The sequence below is a fragment of the Neodiprion virginianus genome, chromosome 4 (genome assembly GCF_021901495.1).
Source record: "Neodiprion virginianus isolate iyNeoVirg1 chromosome 4, iyNeoVirg1.1, whole genome shotgun sequence".
Taxonomy (NCBI): Eukaryota; Metazoa; Arthropoda; class Insecta; order Hymenoptera; family Diprionidae; genus Neodiprion; species Neodiprion virginianus.
Genome location: NC_060880.1, coordinates 9,235,572 through 9,259,924, shown reverse-complemented (window position 1 = coordinate 9,259,924; position 24,353 = coordinate 9,235,572). Strand labels below are relative to the sequence as shown.

General features: G+C 39.5%; 1 protein-coding gene across 3 annotated transcripts in view; it reads left to right on the top strand.

The window, feature by feature from the left end:
- Positions 1–24,353, top strand: part of LOC124302057 (proteoglycan Cow) — a 114,397-nt gene that overhangs the window by 77,007 nt on the left and 13,037 nt on the right. For all 3 annotated transcript variants that reach the window (XR_006907623.1, XR_006907622.1, XM_046757826.1), the window contains exons 2-5: positions 8,155–8,212; positions 14,363–14,465; positions 15,732–15,866; positions 17,462–17,607. Coding sequence is in view for 1 of the 3 variants with exons in the window: in XM_046757826.1 (XP_046613782.1) it covers positions 8,155–8,212; positions 14,363–14,465; positions 15,732–15,866; positions 17,462–17,607 (442 nt within the window). In the remaining 2 variants the exon portion in view is untranslated. The remainder of the gene's footprint in view (positions 1–8,154; positions 8,213–14,362; positions 14,466–15,731; positions 15,867–17,461; positions 17,608–24,353) is intronic.

The window sequence follows — 24,353 nt, the reverse complement described above, 5'->3', positions numbered from 1 at the left end:
ATACCTTTTTCCGAAATTCCGCGATCTTAACCTCTGGTTGTCGAGTCTGCATCGGTTGGTAAGTCAAACGACGATATCTTTTCAGAAATGACAGTATAGACATCGTATGTCACTTCGATTGCCTATCTGCCCGCGAAACATAGTCAACCGTCAAAGAATTTTCCCGGTACAATATACCCAGTCAGAGAAATATTAGTTCTTACATATTACATTGCAGTGCTAATAATTTGAATAATTGATAAGATTTCCGTTATGATTGTATACAGGTACTGTTCGGAAATTCACTGTTACAGTTTAGATAAACTTTGATATGAATAATACTTGTGTATTATTCACATTGGAGTTAATCTAACTTAACAAGAACGACTAAACGCCTAATAAGACGTCTAAAATAACAAGACTTTGATTCGCTTCTGCTTCATCTAACAGCAGTATTCAAAGCGTTCAGATCTAATTACATACCCTAATCTGCTATTGCATACCAGACGATGTATAACGTACTAATGATACTATTTGTCTTATGACAATTGAGTATTCATTCTGTAAGCGTGCAAACGTGTGTGAGAATGCGAGTGAGAGAGTGCGAGAGAAAATGGCGAGGGACGAAAGGAAGATGTACGAAGGAATGGGGGGGCATGTACCTCAGTTAGTCGGCGACAGACTTTTGTCTAGAGAACACGCAAAGTTATTAAACTCTTATATACATATACATATACGATGTTCGATCTCCTTGTTTATTTTCACCCCTTCCTCTTCCCGAAAAGTACGCGATAATAATTCCGGAATAAACGAATCTAAACATATAAAAACGAATATCTGTCTTTATGTCTTTCTGTCCCGTTGCGTTCCTACATCATTCATCCAATTGCGATGAAACTTTGGGGACTTCTTGTATGCACGCCCGCTAAGGTTTCTGAATTATAAAAATTGTTTTTTTTTGTTCGTCCCGTAAAAAATTAATGTTTCTTTGTTGTTTCGTACGCGCTTCTTTACCATTGCGAAGTTTTATGAATTAGTACAATCATTTAAAAATAGGTAGCGCGCGAGTCGTTTCAATAAATGAGCGTATTTTATATAGTTTTCAGAATGACTGATTGTGAGATAATTTTGAATAATTTTTTTTTCGGTCATTAGTTACAACGTCTGATTAGGTTTTTGGCTATATTTCGTTATCGCCAGATGGATAGTTTTGCAGAAGTAACGATATTTGTAAGCCACGTCGGAACAGGATCACACACTTAATTAAGCGGACGCTGACTAAACTCTTATACAATATAGAGGTTAGGTTAGGTGCGGACCTGGGTCAGGTCAGATTTTATCAGACTTCATTCACATATTCTCAATTGTAAGCAAGATTTTTTTATCTGAGTAGAACTTTTATTACATCATATGAAATGTGAATGCGGGCGAAGCCGTAATGGGAAACTAGTCTTCTATAAAATGCTAGATTTAAACAACTATGGCAAGTACGTGCGTTCTCTTGTTCAGGCAATCGTCTGATCAGCGTTGAAAATGTCAAACGCAATTTTGGAACACTAGGTTTATCGTTACTAGTAGAATTCATCGTAAATGCATTAATCATTTCAAACTCAACTCTCTCTGTACGTTCATATCCTTTTGATTGTGAGTCACACATTATTGTTCTGTCTCAACTTTTCCAACAATATAGTTACCTAGAGTTTTTGAAAGTGTTGATCACGAACGTGAAATCAGATTTGAAGAATTGAAGATAGCGGATTCAATATGGCAGGAAAAATCTCAAATTTGATCGAATATTGACGAAAAACTGTATATAGGAGTTTTTCAGGTCACTGATTACGACTCTGAAACAGTGTACCAAATCAGTAGAAAAGCAGAAAATGGTGGCACCGTATTTTTCAGCAGTTTTCGATTACATTTAAAATTTTTACCCGTCATATAGATGCTCCAGCTTGAATATCCAGAATCTGACTTCATATTATGATTCAGCAACCCCAAAAAAATTTAATTGATGTGTAGTGTATATGTGCTTAAAGAGGCAATTTTCTCATAAATAAGTTATATCTTCAATATTCGCGATTTTTTCCAATCAATTTGCTTGTAACAGTATTAATATACAATACATCGCAATAATTACTCTTGGCTCGTGGAGACATATTAGCATACTTTTAGAAATAGCAAAAAACCGCAGTGAATTATGTTGAAAAGTTTTCTAAGCATTTAGAAAATGGTTATGAAACAGATCATAACAATACCTACCACTATAATTGAAATCGATATTCGGAACTCAGGTGAACTTTAAAAAGAAGCCACACAGAGACAACAATTCCCATCTCGGTGCTCACCAATGGATAAATCACCGTGAGTAGAGAATAGAATGTAAAAAGGTATTTGAATGAATTTTACGTTGATCACTCGATATCAAGTTGTGTGTTTTTTTCTGTGAATAAGTAAGCATTTTGAATTACATTCGGAAATTTTCAGAGTAAACCGAAGATAGGGTTATTATTAACGATGAATTGGTAGAAATATTCCAGGGAAATTGAATTCATTCTGGTATATAAAACAGAGATAATTACATAGCATATTACCCGGCCAAGAAACCAACGTTTCTGTGCATAGGCCTGGTTTACTTAGACGCTTCTTATTACTAACTATATTACGCGAGTTAAATTACATAAAATCAACTGTCATAATCTGTAGTACTACCCTTACTTTTTAGTAAAAATGACCAAAAATAATTGATTTTCGACGTATATTATAAGCTAATATTGTAATGTGTTCATCATATAACATCAATCTTTCTATCTACTTATACGTGTTTAAAACTTCCCACAATTTCGGTTTGCAAGAAAATGGCGACCAAGATGGTAGCGATCAACAGGACTCTGTTTTGCAGCGACTCTCCGGTAAACTAGTTCTCCGAATTATGTGCCACTATCTTCTTATTCTTCATTGCTTGATTTGGACCTACCGAATCCTGTCGAACTATGCTGAATCTCAAACTTACATTTCAGATGAAACGTGACCATAAGTCAGTGAAAGATTAGAATTGTATCAAACTTCATAATACAGAGTTTTGGGGGACGCTGAATACACATCTGGGTCGCAAACCTTAAAAAAACAAAATGGCGATCGAAATATAGCGGTGCGATTATCGAAATACTTGTTAGAAAAAGCTGAACGTCGCTATACATTTTTGGCGTCACTGAATACAAATCTGGGACACAAACTTTTAAAATCAATTAGACGATTAGAATATCGTTGTGCGATTATCGAAGTATCGTTGCATATAGGCGAATTTCCATATACAGAATTTCCCTCGCTTGAATCTGTCTCTGCTTTGGTACAAGATATTAGCCACAGAGCATCAGGAGAAAGTTTCTTTATCTTTTTTGCTGTAAGTTCTCGGAGACTTGAGATATAAGAATCTGATGACACCAAAAACCAGTTGAGCACATCGTGTATCGTCCTTTCTCGCGAGCTTTTTTGAGAGAATCTCTCTCTTCATGTTTTAATGTCATTATTTGGTGCTTCCTGAGCCTCTTCAGATAGCTGCACGCTTGGTCAAGATGCGGAAGCTATTATTTGAGAACCGTGGAGTAACAGCTTATGCATTGTTGTCGGCATATTATACCACGGGTATTCGGCCACAAACATCCTTGCTGTGTTCACTGTGTAGTCTTAGATAAATTTTATGATCCGTAGATGTCACATTGGTTGGGCGCTTGTGCCCAGAGGACTGCTACACCACCGCCTGCCCGGCAGCCATTTTGTAATATTTTTGTGTATGAAAAATTAGAGAACTTTTTCAAGCGTAATAAATAGTGTGAAAAAAAATGAATCAGCTATTATTGTTAGTCCATTCATAAAAAATTCATGATTCCTTTTTTGGCATCTTGAAGGCACTTGAATTTCACAATTTGGGTACAAACCTGGTGACTAGTTTGGCCATGTGAGGAAATACTACATTTCAACCATCTCAAACGAGCTTCTCGTACAATTATGATCGAACTTCACTTATATCAAATAAAGGTAAATTCGTTTACAATCAAACAAGCGGCAGAGAAAAAAAAAGCATTTTTAGCACACCGGGTAGGCCTCCAAATGTCTGCTATATTATTAGTATTAACTATTTCGGATTTCAAATTTCGTAACCACTGTTCGAAAATCTAAGTTTTTAAAAACCTCTCGAGGATTATACATATATTATATAGCCTTATCGGGTTTGTTATTTATGACGCAATTCCGATCCTTCGACATCCGTCCCTTTTATTGATTGGTTTCATATCATGTCATCAATTCTCGTTGAACGATATGGATGTTACGTCAGCTGTGTTTGACAACTCTGTGGTAGATTGACTTTAATTTCACATTGTTCCACCTGTGATTGGTCTAATTTTACTGGCTAATTAATATACTATACTAAAAAACTGAACTTATTCGGACAATACATTCAGACAATTTCTCTTAATATTTGAACACTGAGAATGTACTTCTATGAACTTTCAATTCGAGTACAAATTACTAAGCTCGAAATGCATTTGGCTTGCTGTAAAAAATTTGATTTGAATTAGAAAGTTGATAATATAAATGTAAAAGAAAAATTTATCGCAAGCCTCACCTTACCGATATCTTAACGGCAATTTTCTAGTTTGATTGATATTCATCGAGATAGGAATAAAGGCTCAACTGTGATTTAGAGCATTCGCCAACCATACAAATGCCACTTTCAAAGTAAGTTTCCCTATTTTTCTTCGGCCAGATAACAAGTTTTATTGGGTTCGTCAGACATGCAAAATTTGTATTGGGATTTGCTGATAGTATTTTGAAAATTCGGTGGACAAACGATGCCGTAGTAAGTGAAATCCGTACAGCTATCCCATTTTCAAATTTTCAAACTCTTCAAAACACTTCGCCGGAAGCATCATGGAGATTCATCATCATAACTTCTGATTACTATGAACAATGCGTGAACATTCATGTTTCGTCAAAGGTTTTCAACTTTTCTGGAATGACGCACAGATGTACAAAACGAGCATCGGAACAAGAGATCTGTTACCGCTCGCATTTCATATTTCTGTCATACACATCTGTGCATTCATCGAAAGAAGTTGGAGGACATCGGTGAATTAATTGAATAGTTATGCGTTGCTTGTCGTAACCAAAAGTTAATTGGTGATGGATCTCCACCGAGCTTTCGCCTTTTGCAGTGAAAAAATTAAGAACTGCAGGAATTTTGCAATTGAAGACGTCAAACAGAAGTCTATGTTTGCATGGGCCATACCTGCCATTTGCGGGGTGCCTTCTCCACCAAAATTATCAGAATGTTAGCAGTTAACTCCGATCCAAATTTTACATGTCCCACTATCGCGATACGGTTATAAGTTGAGGGAAAAAAAATAGGGAACTCTACGTCCGAAATGATCTTTGTATGTGTGTTTGGCATCAAACTTGTGTTGCAATGAATATTGAAACATCCGATTTCAATTATGAACCGACCAAAGTTCATTCTTAAGCGCCGACGAAGGTTCGCGTAACTTACGTAATGCCGCATTTCGCTACACACACCTTCAACATCCTTATCTCTTATCATGCATGGTTGGCTCGTGAATCAACGTGATCTGTGATTTTTCACCCTCTCCTGAATTCTTTTTAAAAACCTCAGCCTACCCACTGATATACCTTTGTGCCTAGAAGTCGTATAATTATGGTAAGCTAGGTAAAAGTGAATTTCTCGGAATTAGAGAGAAAGAAAAATAATAATATTTGAGTCGTTGAAATTTATTGTGCTTTCTAAAGGTTTGAAATATCTTATATCACACAGGGTACGCGGAGCTCATAAAAATAAATTGAAACAGGACCCGCGGGATACTAGTGGGTATTGATTTATTTTACGTTATAGGTTTGTATTTTCCCCTTCGTTTTATCTTCAAACTCGAATCTTTCAGGTTATTTCACATAGACTATAAGAACGAAAACCATGCGCAGAGAGGATAAATTTGCAATTTCCGCTCATGGGGTGACATATCCAAGAAGATTTCTTATTTATTTGCTTATCCTACTAGATGCTAATCTATAACCTAGAAATTTATTTTGCACAATTTTCACTCAACTTTATTCAATTTTTACAACTGTTCAGCACATTTTAATGACGTTTTTATCGGAAAGGTTAACGTTTTGAGGTACAGGTTTCGGTTGTAGAGTGAAGCAAATGAGAATCTGCAGCATTACGTAAATATAGGTAAATCAAAAAACGCTAAATATTACCAGCGTCCTGTCTCGCTTGTGGATTGGCGTGTTTCAAGTAACACGCCATTTTCGATTTTTGTCGAACTATTGGATTTCACAGTTCTGAAGGAGTTCTATAGTTCCTCATCAATCCCAAAGATTATTCTAGTTCGGTAAGATTTTTGGAGAATTTTTAGACCTACTGAGAACATGCCTGTCTGAAAACTTCAACTTGCCTCTACGTCCGAAATTTTTTAATAAATTCTAACGACTCTTCCGGTAATTATACATACCCTGACACCACTTGACAATAGTTCTAGCAAAAAAAGTTTTTGAAATATTATAACAATTTTCAAGCCTACCAAGAGCATGCCACTCAAAAAGTCCGGTGGGCTTGGCACATGAAAGGATTTGGATAAAAAGCTTGAATGAATGTTAAGGTTTGCTCAGAATTCTATTGTTGAAAAAATTTTGTCAATAAGATGCTAATTAAGTAAAATTTCTTTGATCGTATTTATCTAAGATATGATTTGATTTTGTAGTTTTTCACTCTGCCATTCACCAAATCTGAAAACTTTCATCGGAACCTAATGAAATATGACCAAATTTTGCTACACTGTTTGAAAATGGAGATTTTATTAGAACAAGAGTCCAATTTCAAAAATGATTCTACGTTTTTATTCTCATGTTGGAGTAAGGTACAAAATTCCGGAAGATCAAACACCCGAAATTGTTGAAGGAAAATGTGTAAACTTCCGAAATCTCTTAATTGCGAAATACCAAGATTCGAAGTTACAAAACTCGGCATATCAGAGTTCCGAAAAATAGATTTCGGGAGTTACAAAGTTGCGCTAGCGTAATATTCAGAGAGACCGATATTCGGAACGACAAATAACTAAGCAAGTGAATCGAGTACCCGAATACACACAATTCCAATGGTGCAGAATGGGTGGAGATCAAGTTTCCGAAAGGCTAATTTATTATTGTATCGTAAAAGGAATAAAAATTGAAAACGCAATTATGTAGAAATAAATTCATACTAAAAAGCACTTTTAAGAATAAGCAAGATTACGAAGGGCATAATATCGATGTGATGACAATACCGCATACTGGAAAAGACAAGTGTTCAAGTTTCAGAGTCGTACTTTTTACGAAAATTCACAGATGCGATTTTTATCCTAGCGAAAAATCAAAAACTTGATACATCAAAATACCGAATCTCATATATACAGAAGGAGCAAAAAGGCGAAAGCATATGAACTGTCAGCTATCAGTTTTAGTCAATAGATGGCGTTGGTGTCTACAAGCACTATACTAGTGGCAAGGCTCCCTGTTATTCGAAATTCTGGCCCATCGAGATTTTGGTCTTCAAAAAATGATGTAACGGTTTTTGTCCGAAATGCAATTCTGAAAATGATGAAAATCGTCAATACTTACCGGAAAGGAGTAACCCACAAAGGTTAAAAAATGCTGTTACGACTTTTTGGACGAAATATGAAAATTGTAAAAACGAAGAAAGTTCCAAATATTTGCCGCGAAATGGGCATAAGCGTTTCGATTTAGAAATTGATATTACGTGCCCTTCTGTTTAAGTGAAACTGTAAAATAGAAAAAACGGACAACGCTTACTGCAAGAACAGTGTAACATCACTTTTCAAATAATTCAACCCACGCCGTTATAACAGCACCGTGGCAAACAACACTGTAATTTACGTTCTACTGGCAGAATGCTTTCAAGTTATTATCCTTTTGAACTCCAACATTAAAATTGCAGATGTAACCTTTTGGTAGCAAAGTCATCTTTGATCAAAAAACCGTTGGATGCCCCCTACTGGCCTCTAGCCCTTGATATGTATCGAATAAGTCATTTAGCTTGAGGACTATGCTTCCTCAGAGTTAACCTGCTCGCATATTCCTAATGATTGTATTTTCAATTTATTTCAGGAAGACACACGCACCATCAAAGTGGGCGATAGGAAGCGCTGGATACACGATCCGAACAGTAAGTAAAACGAGGATCCTTGATGCTTGTGCAATTTTAACCGTGCTACCTTAAAGTTCAAGTGAAAATGATTCAGATAGGTTTCTATTTGTACATCCCTATCAGATTAGCGGAAAAGTACAGTCATTCATCAACATTTAAAAATAAAAATAAAGACGATTCAACAAATACAGTAGCGCTCAAAAGTATTTCGACAAAGATAGTAATTGAGTTAATTACATGCAAGAATAAACTACAAAAATTAATAATATTATTTGTTGAAACAAATTCGATATTCTACATAATTGGTAAAAATTAATTATCGATTACTCGAAAATAAAGTTAAAATAAAGAAAAGTAGGAAAAACGATTAATAAAAGTAATAACGAATTTTATATTATCCAAATACTTTTGAGCGCTACTGTACGTTTATCCGAATGTTAAGAGAATGCTGTAGTTAGTCGTTCCAATCATAGCATCACATTTTATGTGAATTTTACAAATAGATTGGGAACTGCGATAAAAAATGCATTTAGTATGTGGTTTAAAAAGATTCATGCGTTTCGCGCTCCAACCTTACCCATCACTCACTTCGCTTGCATAACATGAACCGCGGTTTGGAACATCAAATCGGTGGAATGCATTTGGAAAAATATTACGTTGTATTATAAATTCGCCCTAGGTTATAAGTTGATTATTTCACGTATGCTTAATTCCTACTTCCAATTGTTATTGTTATTATGAGCATTATATATTTCATTTGGCTGCCAAGTCCTATCAATTTCATATTTTCGACTCGGCCATTTTCACTTATCACTCATTACAATGAGCTAATATTCTTTTGCAAAATTCAAAGTTTAAAAATTAAATTTTTGTCCACGGAATCGGGTCTCCTGACTCAGTGTGTGTCGTGCTAATCGTAAATGATCTTCTGGAGGACGAAGCACATAAGGCTTCGAACAAGCAAGGTCAGCAACACGAAGTTAAGCACAAATTTATTTATATAAACAAAATTACTGTTACGATACAATATACATAATGTAACTGACTAGCCACAGTGCTAATCAAATTTTGCGGACACCGATTCAATTCGTTTTATTATATTTTGTTGCTACCGCAGCCTTAAGTTGAGACGAGAACGCGAACAGTAAATCGACAGTTCGACACCAAAACAAAGTCTGCTAATCCCCATCTGCTGTGGCTAATGGCTGAAGCTCGAGCGTAGGAGTTAGTTCCGGTTGAACTCCGAAGGCAGACGGATACATTTTCACGCTGCCAGTTCGTTAGTAGTGCGTGTGTGTGTGTACTTAAGTCTATGATAAGAACTCAATCACGTCAATACCACCCATAAGGAACGAAAATTCAACTGAGCTGCAAGCCTTGTGGGATCGAGTAGTGAAACGTAAGGAAGTTCTATTGGCGCTGGGTCGATCAGCAGATCGTTGGGACGATTGGCTTCTCTTCTTCACGACCAAGGCTATGGATCTTATGATACTGTGGGATTGGAAAAATAGCTTGGGCGATGATGATGCCATACCATTCTATGCCCAGCTCACCACCTTCATACAAGGACACGTGAGAGCCCTTCAGGCAATCGAACCCCCGCCAAGATCGGCAGGAATATCGTCCAAGCGCTCACATCCTCGAGACTCATCAACGTAGCCACGGAGGAGAACTAAGGAGTTGACCACCCCGGTCCACGACTCATGATGTCCAGCCTGCTAGGGCAGGCATTACGTTGCCTATTTCTTTTGCTTCAAATGACAAAGCTGCATCTAAAGGAGAGACGAGCGCGTGCCAAGAGGCTAGGTCTATACTTCAACTACTTCAGAACAGGGCATTTTAGAAGCCAGTGCATTTCCGAACACAGTCACTGAAAGTGCTCTCTCCACCATCACACTTTCGTTCACAAAGTGAAGGAAGGAAAGAATCGCTCTACCAACGGACTGAAAAGAGATGAGGGGCGGAGACACTCCGAGTCGGACACAACGCGAAAACATCGAAGTCTGATGCTCCTCATTCGTCTAAATGACAACACTGCTTCCTCGGTGATGACATCAATGGCGTTTAGCAGACCACGATTCACTACTCGAGCCTTATTGGACGCTGCATTTGAGGCGAGTTTCATGACTCTCAGATCGGTCTAGAAGCTGGGGTGACTACAACCATGGCCAACGTAATGGTTAGCAGCCTCGTATGACATTCAACTGGAACCGCCAGGAAACAAACGATCCTAAGTCTGGTCACCATTGAGAACCGGTCACATGAAATTAGCATATCTATTTACGTGCTACGACAGCTCAGTCTGCTGACACTGACCCGTTCATGAGGAAACAAATGGGATCCCCTACAAGGACTGAGCAGCGCCAATCCACAATTCGGGCCACCAAGGAGGATTGATCTTCTACTGGAGGTACGCATCTACGAGGATCTAAGCCTTGACGGCGTTCGGAAGTGGCCACTAGGCAACCCCGTCGCTCAGAAACCGGCCTTAGAATGGGTCGTCGTCAGGCTCATTCGACAAGCAAACCTTCAAGTCGGAGAAATATACTGCAGCAGCACTTCTGCTGCGGCAAGTCGTCAGCCGTGCAACACCATAATTCTGGGAGCTCAAAGAAGCAATTCACCCCACAGTTGTCTTGTCTAACCAACGAGACTGTGAGCAGTTATACACTAAAAGTCACTGGCGGGATAGCTCGGATAGATACGTGGTGCGATGCCTCATCCAGACACTAGAAAGTCTAAGGCTCCTGAGAGAACAGTGCGAACTGCTGAGCAATCGATGTGACACATCAAAGGTTGCATGCTACGGGTCGACAATCTGAGACGAGAGTACGAGCACTTTATGGAAGAGTACGAACGAATGGGCCACATGTAAAGGATCCCGAGCCTTGACGAGCGCTCCCCGATATCGACTAGGGCTATCTGCTACATTCCCCATCATTGGATCTGGCAGAGCACAGATAAGGGAAGCAAGTTGCATGTTGACTTCAACTCTTCGCGAAAGTCACCCGCTGGGGCTTCACTCAACGAGGTGCTTCATACCGAGCCAGGTCAGCTACATGATCTCTTGACGATTATTATGAGGTGGCGATTCTATCAAATCGTCTTCTCCGCAGACATTCAAATGATCTACCGACAAATTCTAGTCGATCAGAGGGATGTCGATCTGCAACGTATTATATGGAAAGAGCCGCAGACTGAGCAACTTGTCCACTGTCAAGTCCAGACCGTGACCTACGGGATGTCATGCGCTCCATATCTAATACTTACAACGCTGCACCAGCTGGCTGCCGATAAAGGAGAGTGCGTCCTGGTTGTGGCTTGAATCCTCAACCAGGAAGCATACGTGGATAACATTCTTTCCGGAGCCGACAACCTGGGCGTAGCAAGGAAAAAGCGAGACGAACTAATTCGCATGCTTCAAGCAGGAGACTTTCATCTTCGTAATTAAGTTATCAACGTGAACTTGTTGCTTGAAAATTTGCCGGAGCAGGACCCGCTGCGCCGTCAATGGCATTAATTCCAGGACGGTCATCCAGTTCTGACTCTAGGAGTGACGTGGGATCCAGCCACAGGCAAGTTTCGATTCGAGGTCCCAATCGATACAGAAGCTCTTCACCCTACTAAGCGGCATGTCTTCGCTACGATTGCTCGTTTGTTCAACCCAGTCGGATGGCTGAGTTCAGTTACGATCACAGCAAAGATCTTGATGCAGGATATCTGAAGGGACAGGCTCGATTGGGATGATCCGCTACCTCCTGCCATAATGCGCAGGTGGTCCGCCTTCGGAGACGGTCTGCCAGCTGTCACGGTCATCAGATTCCGTGATGACTGAACACTTCCATTCAGCGAATTTGAGAATCACGGATTCACGAACGCCAGCAAGGACGCATACGCTGCAATGATCTACATGAGATTCGCGTCAACAGGCATGGTAGGGCAATGCCACTTGCTGACTGCAAAAACCCGTGCCTCGCCAGTAAAAACCATCACTATACCAAAATTGGAATTGTGCGCAGCAGTACTTCTCACCCGCATGGTGAAAAGAAGACGTCACTGGGGGAAAGTCCCAAGTAATGCACCATGTCAGAACCTGCATATTCCGGTGTGTTGTAGTCGAAACCCGAACATCTCACCAGATGATGGGAAATCTTCCTGCCAAGAGAGTAATAAACCCGACCACTTTCTGGGACAGGTCTCAACTAAACAGGTCCATTTAACGTAAAGACCACCAAGGGGAAGGAACACCGAGCCATCAAGGAATACCTGGCGATCTTCGTCTGTCTATGCACCAAGGCTATTGCACATGGAGGTGGTTGGCGATCTCATGACGACCACTTTTCTAGCGACAGTAAGACGATTTATCAGACGTTGAGGTGTACTCCGGAAAATCTGAAGCAACAATGCGATCACCTTTTATAGCGTGAACAACGAGCTGCGAGCAATGCTTCGGCAAGCAGAGGTGAAATGGGATCAGGTTGCGGTAACTCTAGTGAACGATGGAATCACGTGGAAAGTCATCCTCCCAGAAGCCCCTCATTTTGGCGGCCTGTGAGAAGAGGCAGTCAAATCTGCCAAGACAAACATGAAGCGGGTCATCGCCAACCAATATCTTACCTACGAAGAACTCAGAATTCGCGCTCCCTGGTGTCGCTTTCTGGTGAACTGGATGACCTACAAGTCTTGACCACCAGCTATTTACTGATCAGCTCCACACTGTCATTAATTCAGGGGGCAGTAGACCCCGAGAAACGGATCAACTACTTCCGGTACTAGCGACTTATTCAAGCTATGTGCGACCAGTTCTGGATGCGATGGGCACGGAAACATGCTACAGCAACGGAGAAAGTGGACCCAACTTGAAGAAGGACGATTGGATTCCAATTATCGATCCGTCGTTGCTTCAGCGAGGATGGTGGCCTCTAGGAAGAGTACTTGAAGTCCACCCAGGACCTGGCGGCCTGGTCCGTACCGTGAACATCCGCTTAGCCTTCGGGACGTACAGCAGACCCATCGTCAAGATATACCTGCTTTCTGTATCCGACGGAAAAATGACCACCCAACCCGAGAAATCATTCCGAAAAGCTCAGATACGGAGACCAGAACCGGATGGCAGTGGCCACGGCCAAGAGCGGAATGCGGGCGTTCATCGTTCAATAACGAAGCGGGCGGGATTTTACCGCCATAGCCTTAAGCTGAGACGAGAACGGGAACGGTCAGTCGACAGTTGGAGACCAAAACAAAGTCTGCTAATCCCCATCTGCTGTGGCTGATGGTTGAAGCTCAAGCGTAGGAGTGAGTTTCACTTGAACCTCGAAGGCAGTGTGTGTATGTACTTAAGTTCAGAAAAAAAGGACGATTCGTACCGCCAACTGAATATCATTACTTCATTCAATTTAACTAGTGCTGTTTACACCCTCCCCGGCCAGGCCTTTTTCTTCCGTGCTGAAGAAATATAATGAATGAAATTAATTTTCTTGTGATTCATAGTCATAACTCAGTAAACATATAAGAATTAATTGTAATTATTAGACTAATTCAAATTGGTTTAATGAACTGCGGAGTTCTTAATAAAGCTGGACGTATAGCTAATAGTCTTGCAAAGCCGAAATTTATTGTTACATGTAAAGGTTAACCTTAGTTTGAAAATCTATAGTGCCTCCGAACAAATCAGATTTTGCGATAAAATCATCTTAGGATAACCTTGATTTTATTCAAAAACACTTCTCCGTATGCCAAAGTTGTCAATGTACAGTACAAAAAGTATTGAAATACCGTAAAAGCACCTCTGGTGCAAAAACCTTGCGCGAAGTACATTAAACTGGAACTTACTAACAAAAATTCACTTTGCAGCTTAGAAACCACAAAAATGTCAGTGTACATTCAAATAAATTCTAGCAATAATACGACTACCTGTAAAAAGTATTGAAATCAAAATCCTGACTCCCAAATTCATAACTTTTTTGCAAAAATAAGAAATTAACATGAAAAATATAGAATTAGTGATGAAATGGAAAATTCGCAATTAGTTGTACTAAATTGTTTCATCCACAGTCGGTTACTTAACCTGCTGTGCAATTTGGCCATTTCCTCTGCGTAGAAAGAAAATTACGTAGCATGCCTTGTTAAATTCTTTTCCGTTTGAGTACTATTCATTCTTTATTGCAGGTGATCTTTGCCGTCCGCTGAATTGCAAGAAGAAGGAACTCTGCTTGCTCGAGGACACTTTCACGGCAGTTTGTGTCTCCAGGAAAGAATTGCAAAAGTCCGGGTAAGTATCTTTTGCTACTCACATACCCACATGGTGGAAGGAATCCTTGAAGGCTAACCACTTAATTGTCAAAGCGTCATAGCGGCGTCAAGCGCGCTTGAGCCGAACTGCCAAAAATCACGGAACGGCGTCATAAAGTAATATAATGTTTTTAGCGTCTTAGATGAATAGTTACTTTTGAAAGCATGTGTTGTAAGTATTTTTGAGGTCAAGGAATTTGATTATGACTACGAAAGGTAATTTTTTTTATGCATTCATATAGTTTTGAGCCCTCGAAGTTGACGAATTTTTTATAATTTTCTCCAATGGTGTCGTAGAACAAACTATCATCTTCTTTCTTCGGGATGAATTTTCCTTCTGAAAAATATTAAAAATAATGTTTTGAATCCAAATACGTAATTCAAGATTTACCGAATCAATGTGTTTTATTAGACAGTATAACTATAGCTTATATTAGAAAAATTAGTCGTCGTAAGAAGTACCCACAACCAGAGCCAAAACGTCGACTGATACAACATGTTTTTTGGTTTGACCTCCGTATCCAAGCATTTTTCCCATATCGAGGTCAAGAACTCTTCCTCAAATAATGCTCCATGCCTTGTGCACATGTTAGTGCCCCCCCTCCATATGAGGCTGAAGTTTGTAATCTTATTGTCGCAATGCATGTTTGGAAGAAGTAGTTACTTTTGCAACTTTCGCATTATTTGAAATTTAGTCAACTGTTAATACAGTATCTATAAACTCGGATTTTTTAAATTCAACTTTTTCGGGTATTCTAAAGGTGCAAAATAGTAATTTTTGTTACAACGTTTCGATATATTAACGTTACTAACTTCAGTCTCGTCCCTCGCCGAGCTTAGTCGAGCTTGTAAGACTATCGCCAGAGTATCACGGTTACGGTAGACCGGTAGCTCATTTCAAAATGAAATATGCCTAGAAAATAAAAATTACGTGTGGGGACATCAAAATATAGCGAGCATCTTTGAGGTATTACTGAGCATTTAGTAATATCAAATCTGCGAGCATTCTTCTCTTTAATTCTTACTGTACTCAAAACTCTTGATGGGAATACGGAGGTAAATCCAACCATATTTTTATTCTTTATGAAATGACCATCACGTGTTATACGGCGATGTGTTCCGTTCAGTTTGGGACTAAATATCTCTAGATTTAGCTTCAATGCTATACATTTTATAATTCTATGTTAAATAAGACTAAAGTCTCAACAACTTGTTATGACCATCGATATTATGTTTCAACTTGCAGAGACATTGTTATATCCAAATCGCGTGCTGTTCAAGAACAGAAAGACCGAGCTGAGACTGCCGATGACTTGGAAAAAGATGACGTGTTTTACGATGCAGAAGACGATGCTGATGATGAAGATCAAGATGAGTCCAAGTGAGTGATCATGCCTAAGTTTTGACACGCCGGTCTTCTTTTTGTTGAGTTATAGCATTGAAAAGCCGTGTTTAGGAAAATCTTTTTATTTACTCATGTATGCAAAATCCTCGTTTGCCCACCGGTTACAGACGTCCAAAATGGCCGATTGCCGCACTGTGCGCGAAGACGGTGCGCAACATCTTTTAACCAGTGCGCAAAATAAATTCACTAGTAAGCAAAATGTTACCACCGGTGTGCAAAGTACTTTGCGCACTGCTGTCATTACTAGTGCCATCTAGCGTTCACAAGCGGTTTGGTTTGCGGACTGCTGTCATTGCGAGTATACCGAGTTGTAGAGGTTAGATCAGCCGTTGCGAGTAATTTACGAATGAATTCCACAGATCTCGGATTGTGCATTACATTCATAAAGAAAAATAGTGCGCAAAACGCTCGTTTGGCCTCATGTATCGAAATATACTATTTCTGTACGAGAAACCTAGCATTACGCCCTTTTTAAGAGTCAATCAACAACCATACCCGTTACGTATACAAGCAGTCTGAGTTGGCTAATTTTGCAGAAATTGATAAGGCTTGTGGCATTTACATTATTCCTTCGACAAAAATTGTGATCGAATACCAGTCTGCTCGGCTACTTGAGAAGGTGCCCTGGTTGAAACTATCGGCCGTGAAATTTTTTTCGCATATCTTTGAAATGACGCATTTACATTGTTCTTCCCAGCAGTCTTGGATCTTTGTTGAGGATTAGTTTTCGATGATAGTATAAAATGAATCGAAGTCGACGAAACTTTACATTGTGTGAATCGTCAAATGTGGGCGTGTCACTTATGTCGATTAAAATCTGAACCTAAACCCGTTTCATCCAATAAAGAGCATAAGAGCGTGGTTATACATGTACTTCCAAACAGATAGACCATAAAAAAATGTATGTTTTACGCTGAGGTGAAGAAACGGCATACTTTCTACGAAATTGTGACAATTGTGGATTGTTAACAATGCCAACGCGATATCGCCTTGCCGCAAACGTTATCAACCGCCCTAAAACTCTGATTATCATAATTCGTGATTGACAATTGCCAATAATCACAGTTTCGTAGAAAGTATGCCGTTTCTTCATTTCAGGGTAAAACACGCTTGTTTTTGGGGTCTATCTGTTCGGAATTGCATGCAGAATCGCGCTCCTAAGCCCTACATAAGTGACACTTCCGTCAGTAATACTGAACTTCCATTTTCAGACTTCAAAGAGAAGAACGCCCATGTAAAAACGAACTGTCGGAAACATTTTTTTATCATATTTGACTAGCAGAAAATCTGGTTGTACGCATTTTGACGAAAAAACAGTCTACCTTTGAATTTGGTGTCGACTGTATCGGATTTTCATTCCGAATATTTAAAATCATGCATGAATCTTCATGTCAAACCATTTATATTGTTATGATAGTGTCCGTCTCTTCGTAACTGTAATTTCGAGAGTATATATATATATAATATAATAATATATATAATATAATAATCACTCGAGATTTGTCATATTATTTTCCATCGATCTGAATATTTTACAATTTATGCTAAAATAAAGATTTCTTTGTTTTCAGATGCCGAGAATGTCCTGTAATAAAACCCACATTTCTGTGTGGATCAGATAATAGAACGTACAGTTCACCATGTCGATTAGAGTATCATAACTGCATTCATCATACTTCTATTCACATTGGCTGCAAAGGATTCTGCCCATGCAAAGGTAGGTTCCCTATTCTTTTCAAATAGCAATTTGGAGACACAAAAAGTTGAATCACTGTATGTGGTAAAACAGAATTCTGATTACATTACCAAAATTGGGTCTCGAGATATTATGCTTATGGTATTATTTTCTATGACAAACACTGCCATATTTTCATGAAACTGACCTATTGCATGATAATTTACATAGATAATTTATTTTTTACCTTTTGTACTCATGTCGTCACGGATTCTGAAACAGATAATTTCTCCTTAACCGATAAGATAGTCAATGGAGTCAGCCCGCAGAGCCACCGCTGGCCAGCCGCAAACCCATTTCAGTTTTATATTGTTGGGTTCTATTGTGCTTACATAGATTGAGCCTGGTTCGCGGCCGGCTTGCGCGATGGCGGTGGCGCTGTGGACTAACTCCGTTACCAACGTAATCGACTAGAAAAAAACAACCTATTTCAGAATCCGGCTCCACATGTTTGTGGTTCAGAAGTGTCAGAAATCTTCACTGAAAGCCGCGGACTTACTTGAGTATTTTCACGCTCATAGACTGTCTACGTGTACGAATTCCTTAGTCGGTATCCGAGATTGTCTTGAGCATACCAGTGCGCCATTATCTGTTTCAACTGAAAAATGTATTTCAACTTGTTTGGTTTATATTATCCGAGGTTCTCGATGATTCGATCTGAATTGGCTTCATATTAGCTCGGATAATTAAGGTTCTACTGCAATTAGTTTAATTAGCTATTGTTAAAGTGGTACGGCTGAAAAGCCAAATCACGTCTACCGTGGATGACCGGTATCATTATTGCGGGTCAGCAGGCACGGCTTGGAGATCGTTTGATGGTCGAAATCCTCGTTCGTAGCATAGCGACACTAGAGTACCGTCTGGTTTAGCGTGTAAGTCCTGTACTCATTTCCGTTTTTCTGGAGCTCGCAGGATCTCCTTGACAAGGATTAACAAGTAAAGCTACTTTACAGTGACTCGCAGATTACCTGAAAGATTGGCATACTTGAAGAGAAAAAAAAAATATTCGACTTACTTTTTTATACCGCTAATAGTTGAGTTTTAAGGTTTAAAACCACACCATGTCAAGTATAATTTATTTAACTTAGCACCTTCAACCGGAGTCTATCAAATACCACGAATTGATGCATTTTTTCAATCATTAAAACTATAGTGTGTTCTATTTCTGTCTGAATTTAATGGTCTGTTCTCAGGTTATTTGAAAATTCTCCGACGAGGTGACATATGCAAGGGTAGTTATAACCCTTAAGCTCAAACTGTTGCCGGTGTCAAAAAATTCGTGCCGAATATCTTTGACTACATGGCATGCTAGGTTTAAGCAAAACCAGTGCGCCACACTGGGGTGGCTTTAATTGTAAGTGGTCTGATGGGATGCCGTGTATTTCTATGATCCACTTGATCCGTTACTGGTAATGGTATACTTGTACCAAAATAAATAACGTAAATTAGATACATCATAATTGCCTACCGTAATAGCGACATGCTTGCGTGCGAGACTACGCACCCATAGTAACATGTCGAAGTGAGCGTCATCACTTCAAAGGGCCCGACTAGACTTTCCTACATCGGTTACAACCGGGTGAAACTGGTATGGCTCCGACGTAGTTCTCATCTGCCAGCCACGTGCAGTCTTGAAAACCCATACATTAACGGCATTAGCGTTCATCTCAAGATTACAGGAAATCAGCGCGGTTGAACCGGTTAACTGGTATTGTATGATAGGTCTATGTACGAAGTTGAATAACTATCTCAATTTGCTACCAATTACCATAAAAATTGGTATACAACCATTTTTTGGGATGCTCTCTCTGAATATACTATCGGAATAGTGGAAGATCGTTTAAAAAGATAGAAAATAATAACGGGCTAAGCACGGACCCGTGCAGTACGCTTGAGCCCAGGAAAAAACAAATTCATCCATCCTCGAATGGCCTGTTGATGACCGCATAAATATGAACGGAACCGCTCAAGAACAGAGGCACAACAGCCAAGATTCTTCAACTCGCACAGTATTTTTGCACGAGAAACGGTGTCAAAGGCCATGCGAAAATCAAAAAAACCTATAAGAGTGACCACACGAGAATCCATGACTTAATCGACATCACCAGTTATTGTAGTTTGAGCAGAGCTGATTGCATACCGTGTGCACGCCGAAAACCCGCCTGCGACGGATCTAGTAATTCGTGCGCTTTCAGATAGGCTGTGAATTGATAATGCCGTATCTTTTTCAGGCCGTTGAAAAGTAAGCACAGTATAGAAATCGGACGGAAATCATTCAATGAGTTAGGGTTTAGTTCTATTGATGGATTGTAGCAAAGATTTCTTCCATAACAGCGGAAAAAACAGAATTAGTGAGTAAATAATTATAAATTTCCACTACGAATGGAAACAGTGATGTGTTGAAAATAAAAACGCTCACAGTTGAACTCAGAGTCAAAGCCATTGCAGTCAACAAGGGAGATCCGAAGTAGTGGTCTATGCAAAGTAGCCGTTACGCGATTAGGCATCAGATTCGCAGGATGCACAACCTGACGCTGCTTACACAAACCAAGATGTCTAAATTCACACTACAAGGATTTGGGCGTAGTGAGCTCAAAAAAGATACGTTCAGAATATGCGGATTTAGCAGCCCGAATTAGCGATTGGATGCAATTGCTGAGGGCTTTATATGAATCATACAGCACCAAGCAGGGAGCCTTCTTAAATGCTTTGGAGTTATCATTACGGTCCCTCATGAGAAGCCGATTATCGTCAGTTAGCCGAGTGGCAGGAGTAGGCTTTGTGTGACACGTTCTAGTCAGAGCGTACTTATTCAAGATGCCAAGCAAACGCGTATTAATCAAGGCAAGCTTATTGTCGATTCCAACGGACCTTTAGAACATAGAGGTCTAGTTGCGGTTTGACAAATCCTGGTGAAGGACCACCGCATCGACGTTCTTGATGTATCAATATCTGAACGACCTAGGGGCAGGACGAGATATCTTAAGCCTGTGGTCAAAATAAATTAATTTATGCCCATATAGAAACGGGACTCCCGATTGCCCTTGGGATACAGTCTTTTCACTATCGTCAACCACGCAAAGGTTCAGCAACGTATGAGAGTGCTCAGTGTGATGCGTAGATGCAAACGAAACGATGTAAAAATTATTACACTCTAAGAATTGTAGCAACTGCTTACGGTTCAAGGAGTGCGACAAGAGATCCGCATTGAAATCACGAACAATAACAAGGTTGTTGTAAGCTTGTGTCAGTTCACAAAAAGTATCCACGACCTCGTTTAAAACCCAATTTTAGGGGAACGGTATACAACGGTAAACAGTAACTTATTGTCAGAGGAACTTGGAACAGCAATCTCCAATATCATGAATTCTGGCTCGTGGTAGTACTGGTCAGGAGAAGTTAAGATCACTCAAGCATTTAGATTAGAATGCACGTATACGACTACTCCGCCATCGCTCTTGCCAAGTCTATCCTGGGGGAAGAGTGCGTAGTCAGGTATCTCGGTAGGGTCATCGGAAATATAATTTTTGAGGAACGACTCGAAAACGGCAATTATATTATAATAATTGTCTCTAAAGTAGCTAATAAACTCATCAAAATAAGCGACCAGAGATTGGACGTTAGTATGATAGATTTTTAAGTAACCGTAACAGCGGATTAGATGACGCAGAACAATCAGTACCTGGAGTAGCAAGCAGAAGCTCACACGATAAGAATGGATGGCGACTGTTCCCATGCTAGAGTCAAATACTAGTAAGGGGCTACTCAGGTTGGTCAGCCGGGAGGTCATCCAAAGAGTATATCCGTAAAGGCTTAGCTCCAGTATCCTTCTTCAGGAAAACTGCGTCACACCTGGCCCAAACGTATTTAAAGCCGTGCCGCTTAGCGTAGCCATGCACCTCGTACGGGAGATTCCGCTCAAAAGTGGAAAGGGTTTGATGTATGTGAACACGAGTCTCAGGGAGAGAGTAATCAATCGATTTTGCTAATAACACTCTCATGGCTGTTTGCTAACCATAGATTGCTCATTACGGAGATGATAAACGGAACGATTAGTGGGTGTAGCTCATCACCACTAGCAAGAATAGAGAGAAATATACATACAAGAGGTGAAGCAGGCCAGAACACAAGAGCAAGTGTGGGAACTAATAAACAGGAAGAAAAGAAAAAGAATGAGCGAGGAAATAAAATCCGGGAAATGAAAGAGTACTTCATGGAACTTTTTGAATGGAACTCAAGAAAAAAGGTACTAGCAAGAGCGGAAGTAGAAGAAATCGTACCCGCAATAAAAAACCTGCAGGAAAGATAGCAGCAGGACGAAGTGATATACCAATACGGTTTAAAACATTTTAAACAATAAATATTATAAGCTTTTATGCAATATTATAAGCTACTGTGCAAGTTGGCAATGTCGATTATTGAGTTACTATCTAAAGCCCGACATGGCGAACTCAGAACAGCCGTAAAATGCATGTTGGGGCATCTCTACTGCGAGTGTGTCTCGAAACAGACCCTTCCAAGCAACGCTGTTACCACCTGTGTCGACACATACGCAACTTCAGGTCTGCAGTATTCGTCTGTATTCTCGGTTCAGGTGAAAAATGTATATGTGATGGCACAGGCGGTGACCTTGTGGCTTGGAAGGATCTGTGCCAAGAGATACTCATGGTACATAGTTCAGACATGGCCTCACGTTCGGTGATGGTAATTATCGACGTCTCAATTATTACATTCCTTACTTGATTCTATGTTTACCAAAATCAATCTATAAAGTGATTTCTATAACTGGACCAGCCTCAGTTATTAAAGAGATGTCAACGTGATAGGATTCGTGTCCGCAAGTTCGCAGTAGGAGAAAAGGGGTTAGGCGTATGCTTCAAGATCTGAACTCTGCTGATTATTCGTATACCGACGGTAAATAACAATGTGATTTTTGTTTTTCACATCAGATTTCTGATGCATTTACAATAATATTTTTGTAAAAGTAGACTTTATTGTTCAATTTGTTATTTTCAGTATACTCTTTTAGTAAACTCTTACAGATAGCAGAAAGTTATGTTCAAGTGTTTTCAAGGTCTTGCTGAGCCGTGCAAAATAGTTTCGCGAGTGCCTCGGCGGGGATCACGCGCTAAGCGCACAGGAGCGACGCCCCTAGTTTACTGTAATGGCTTCGTGAGTGGTAGGCGATTTCTGACAAGTGTGAAGTTGATGGCCCGAGCCAAAGGCAAGATCTGTGATCATATGTCTCGGATATCGCCCCATTCGCGTATCTGACACACAGTATTTTTTCAAACACTTAAGGAGGAAAGTTTGGTTTGAGAAGCACCGACGATGTCACGGCCATCGCATAAAATTCGAGATAAGTAACTTACGCGCAATGGCACAGTGCGTAAAGTTGAGTTATTCGTAAGTTCGTATGCGCCAAAGAAATCCCTGGTGTGTAAAATCGAGCATTTCGTTTGTACACTTACAATGCTTTACCGCACTGTTCGCTAATAGGGCACGTTACGCACTCTCTACAGGCTTCAAAAATGAAACTTTTCAAGAAAAATCGAATTAAATATAAATTTCAAAAATGTCAATCTACATTTTATACGTTTTTTTCACTTTTCAATTACTTGTTTCGCCTGTAGCTTAAACCAAATGCTTGCCCATTTTCACCTTGGTTTCAAAATTTTCTTTTTTATCAAAGAAATGATCCAAAAAATTTGAAGCCAAGCTATTGGGATTATTCATTAGCAACTAGTAGTGCTTCGTCCGAGAAGGTCAATGAAGGATATTTTTTTTTTGATTGATAGCTTCAGAGTTTCGGCTGGGCCCAGCCAGCCATCTTCAGGCTACAATTTATCATAGAAAGAAACAAGAATGAAACAACCATTTTCATTAGATAGTACCGAGTGCTAGCTATGCATTCGAAAATTGGATTTCCGTGTTTTGGGAGCAGTAAAAATCAAGGTTGTCGTCCAAAAAATTTAAGATCCAGCGAAAGATGTTTTTTTTTATACTCTCTACACCATATTTAAAGATAAAAAAATCACCGATGGTGAGGGTCATACATAGGTTGGTCTGGTGTAAAATGCTTCATATAATATTCTCTGTTCTGCTCGGTAACCTGTCTTGGATCCGTGTTGCGTCTGTTCTTCTGCCTAAACTTCATCTGCTTACGGGTGTGTAAATTTCATAGCAATTTTGTGATAAAATGTAGTGCGTGAGGAGGGCTTTTTATACTGTTTCATCGCTTGCAAATCTGATCTATTTTGCGTCCCACAGTTTCGGTTTAGTGCAACTTTCGCTCAGCCTACACCTGTTAGGGAGGTTCGATATTAAAATGAATTAGTTTTTTCTTTAATGATTTCGTATTTGATGAAATGTAATTATGCGAAAATCTCAATTATATTGATCCGACGGTTTTCGATAAAATAAAAATTAAATTTACACAAGTTCTTATGAGAAAAGTAGTAAAATTACAGTAAATCGTGTCCAACTTTTACAAAAAAAGTTACACATACAAAACGAGCATTGGAACAGATAGATTGAATTTTCAAAAATCCTTACATAAAAGTAAAATAGGCATTTGCCGTTGCATTCTTCAAATAAATGAATTTAAATAAGGCAAAACATACATTCTATTCTCTCAATGCGGGTCAAGCGACGCGTCAACATTTTACCATTGAAACCATATATAGATATATAAATAAGAGTACGCCGCACATTGTGTCTAATTTGAA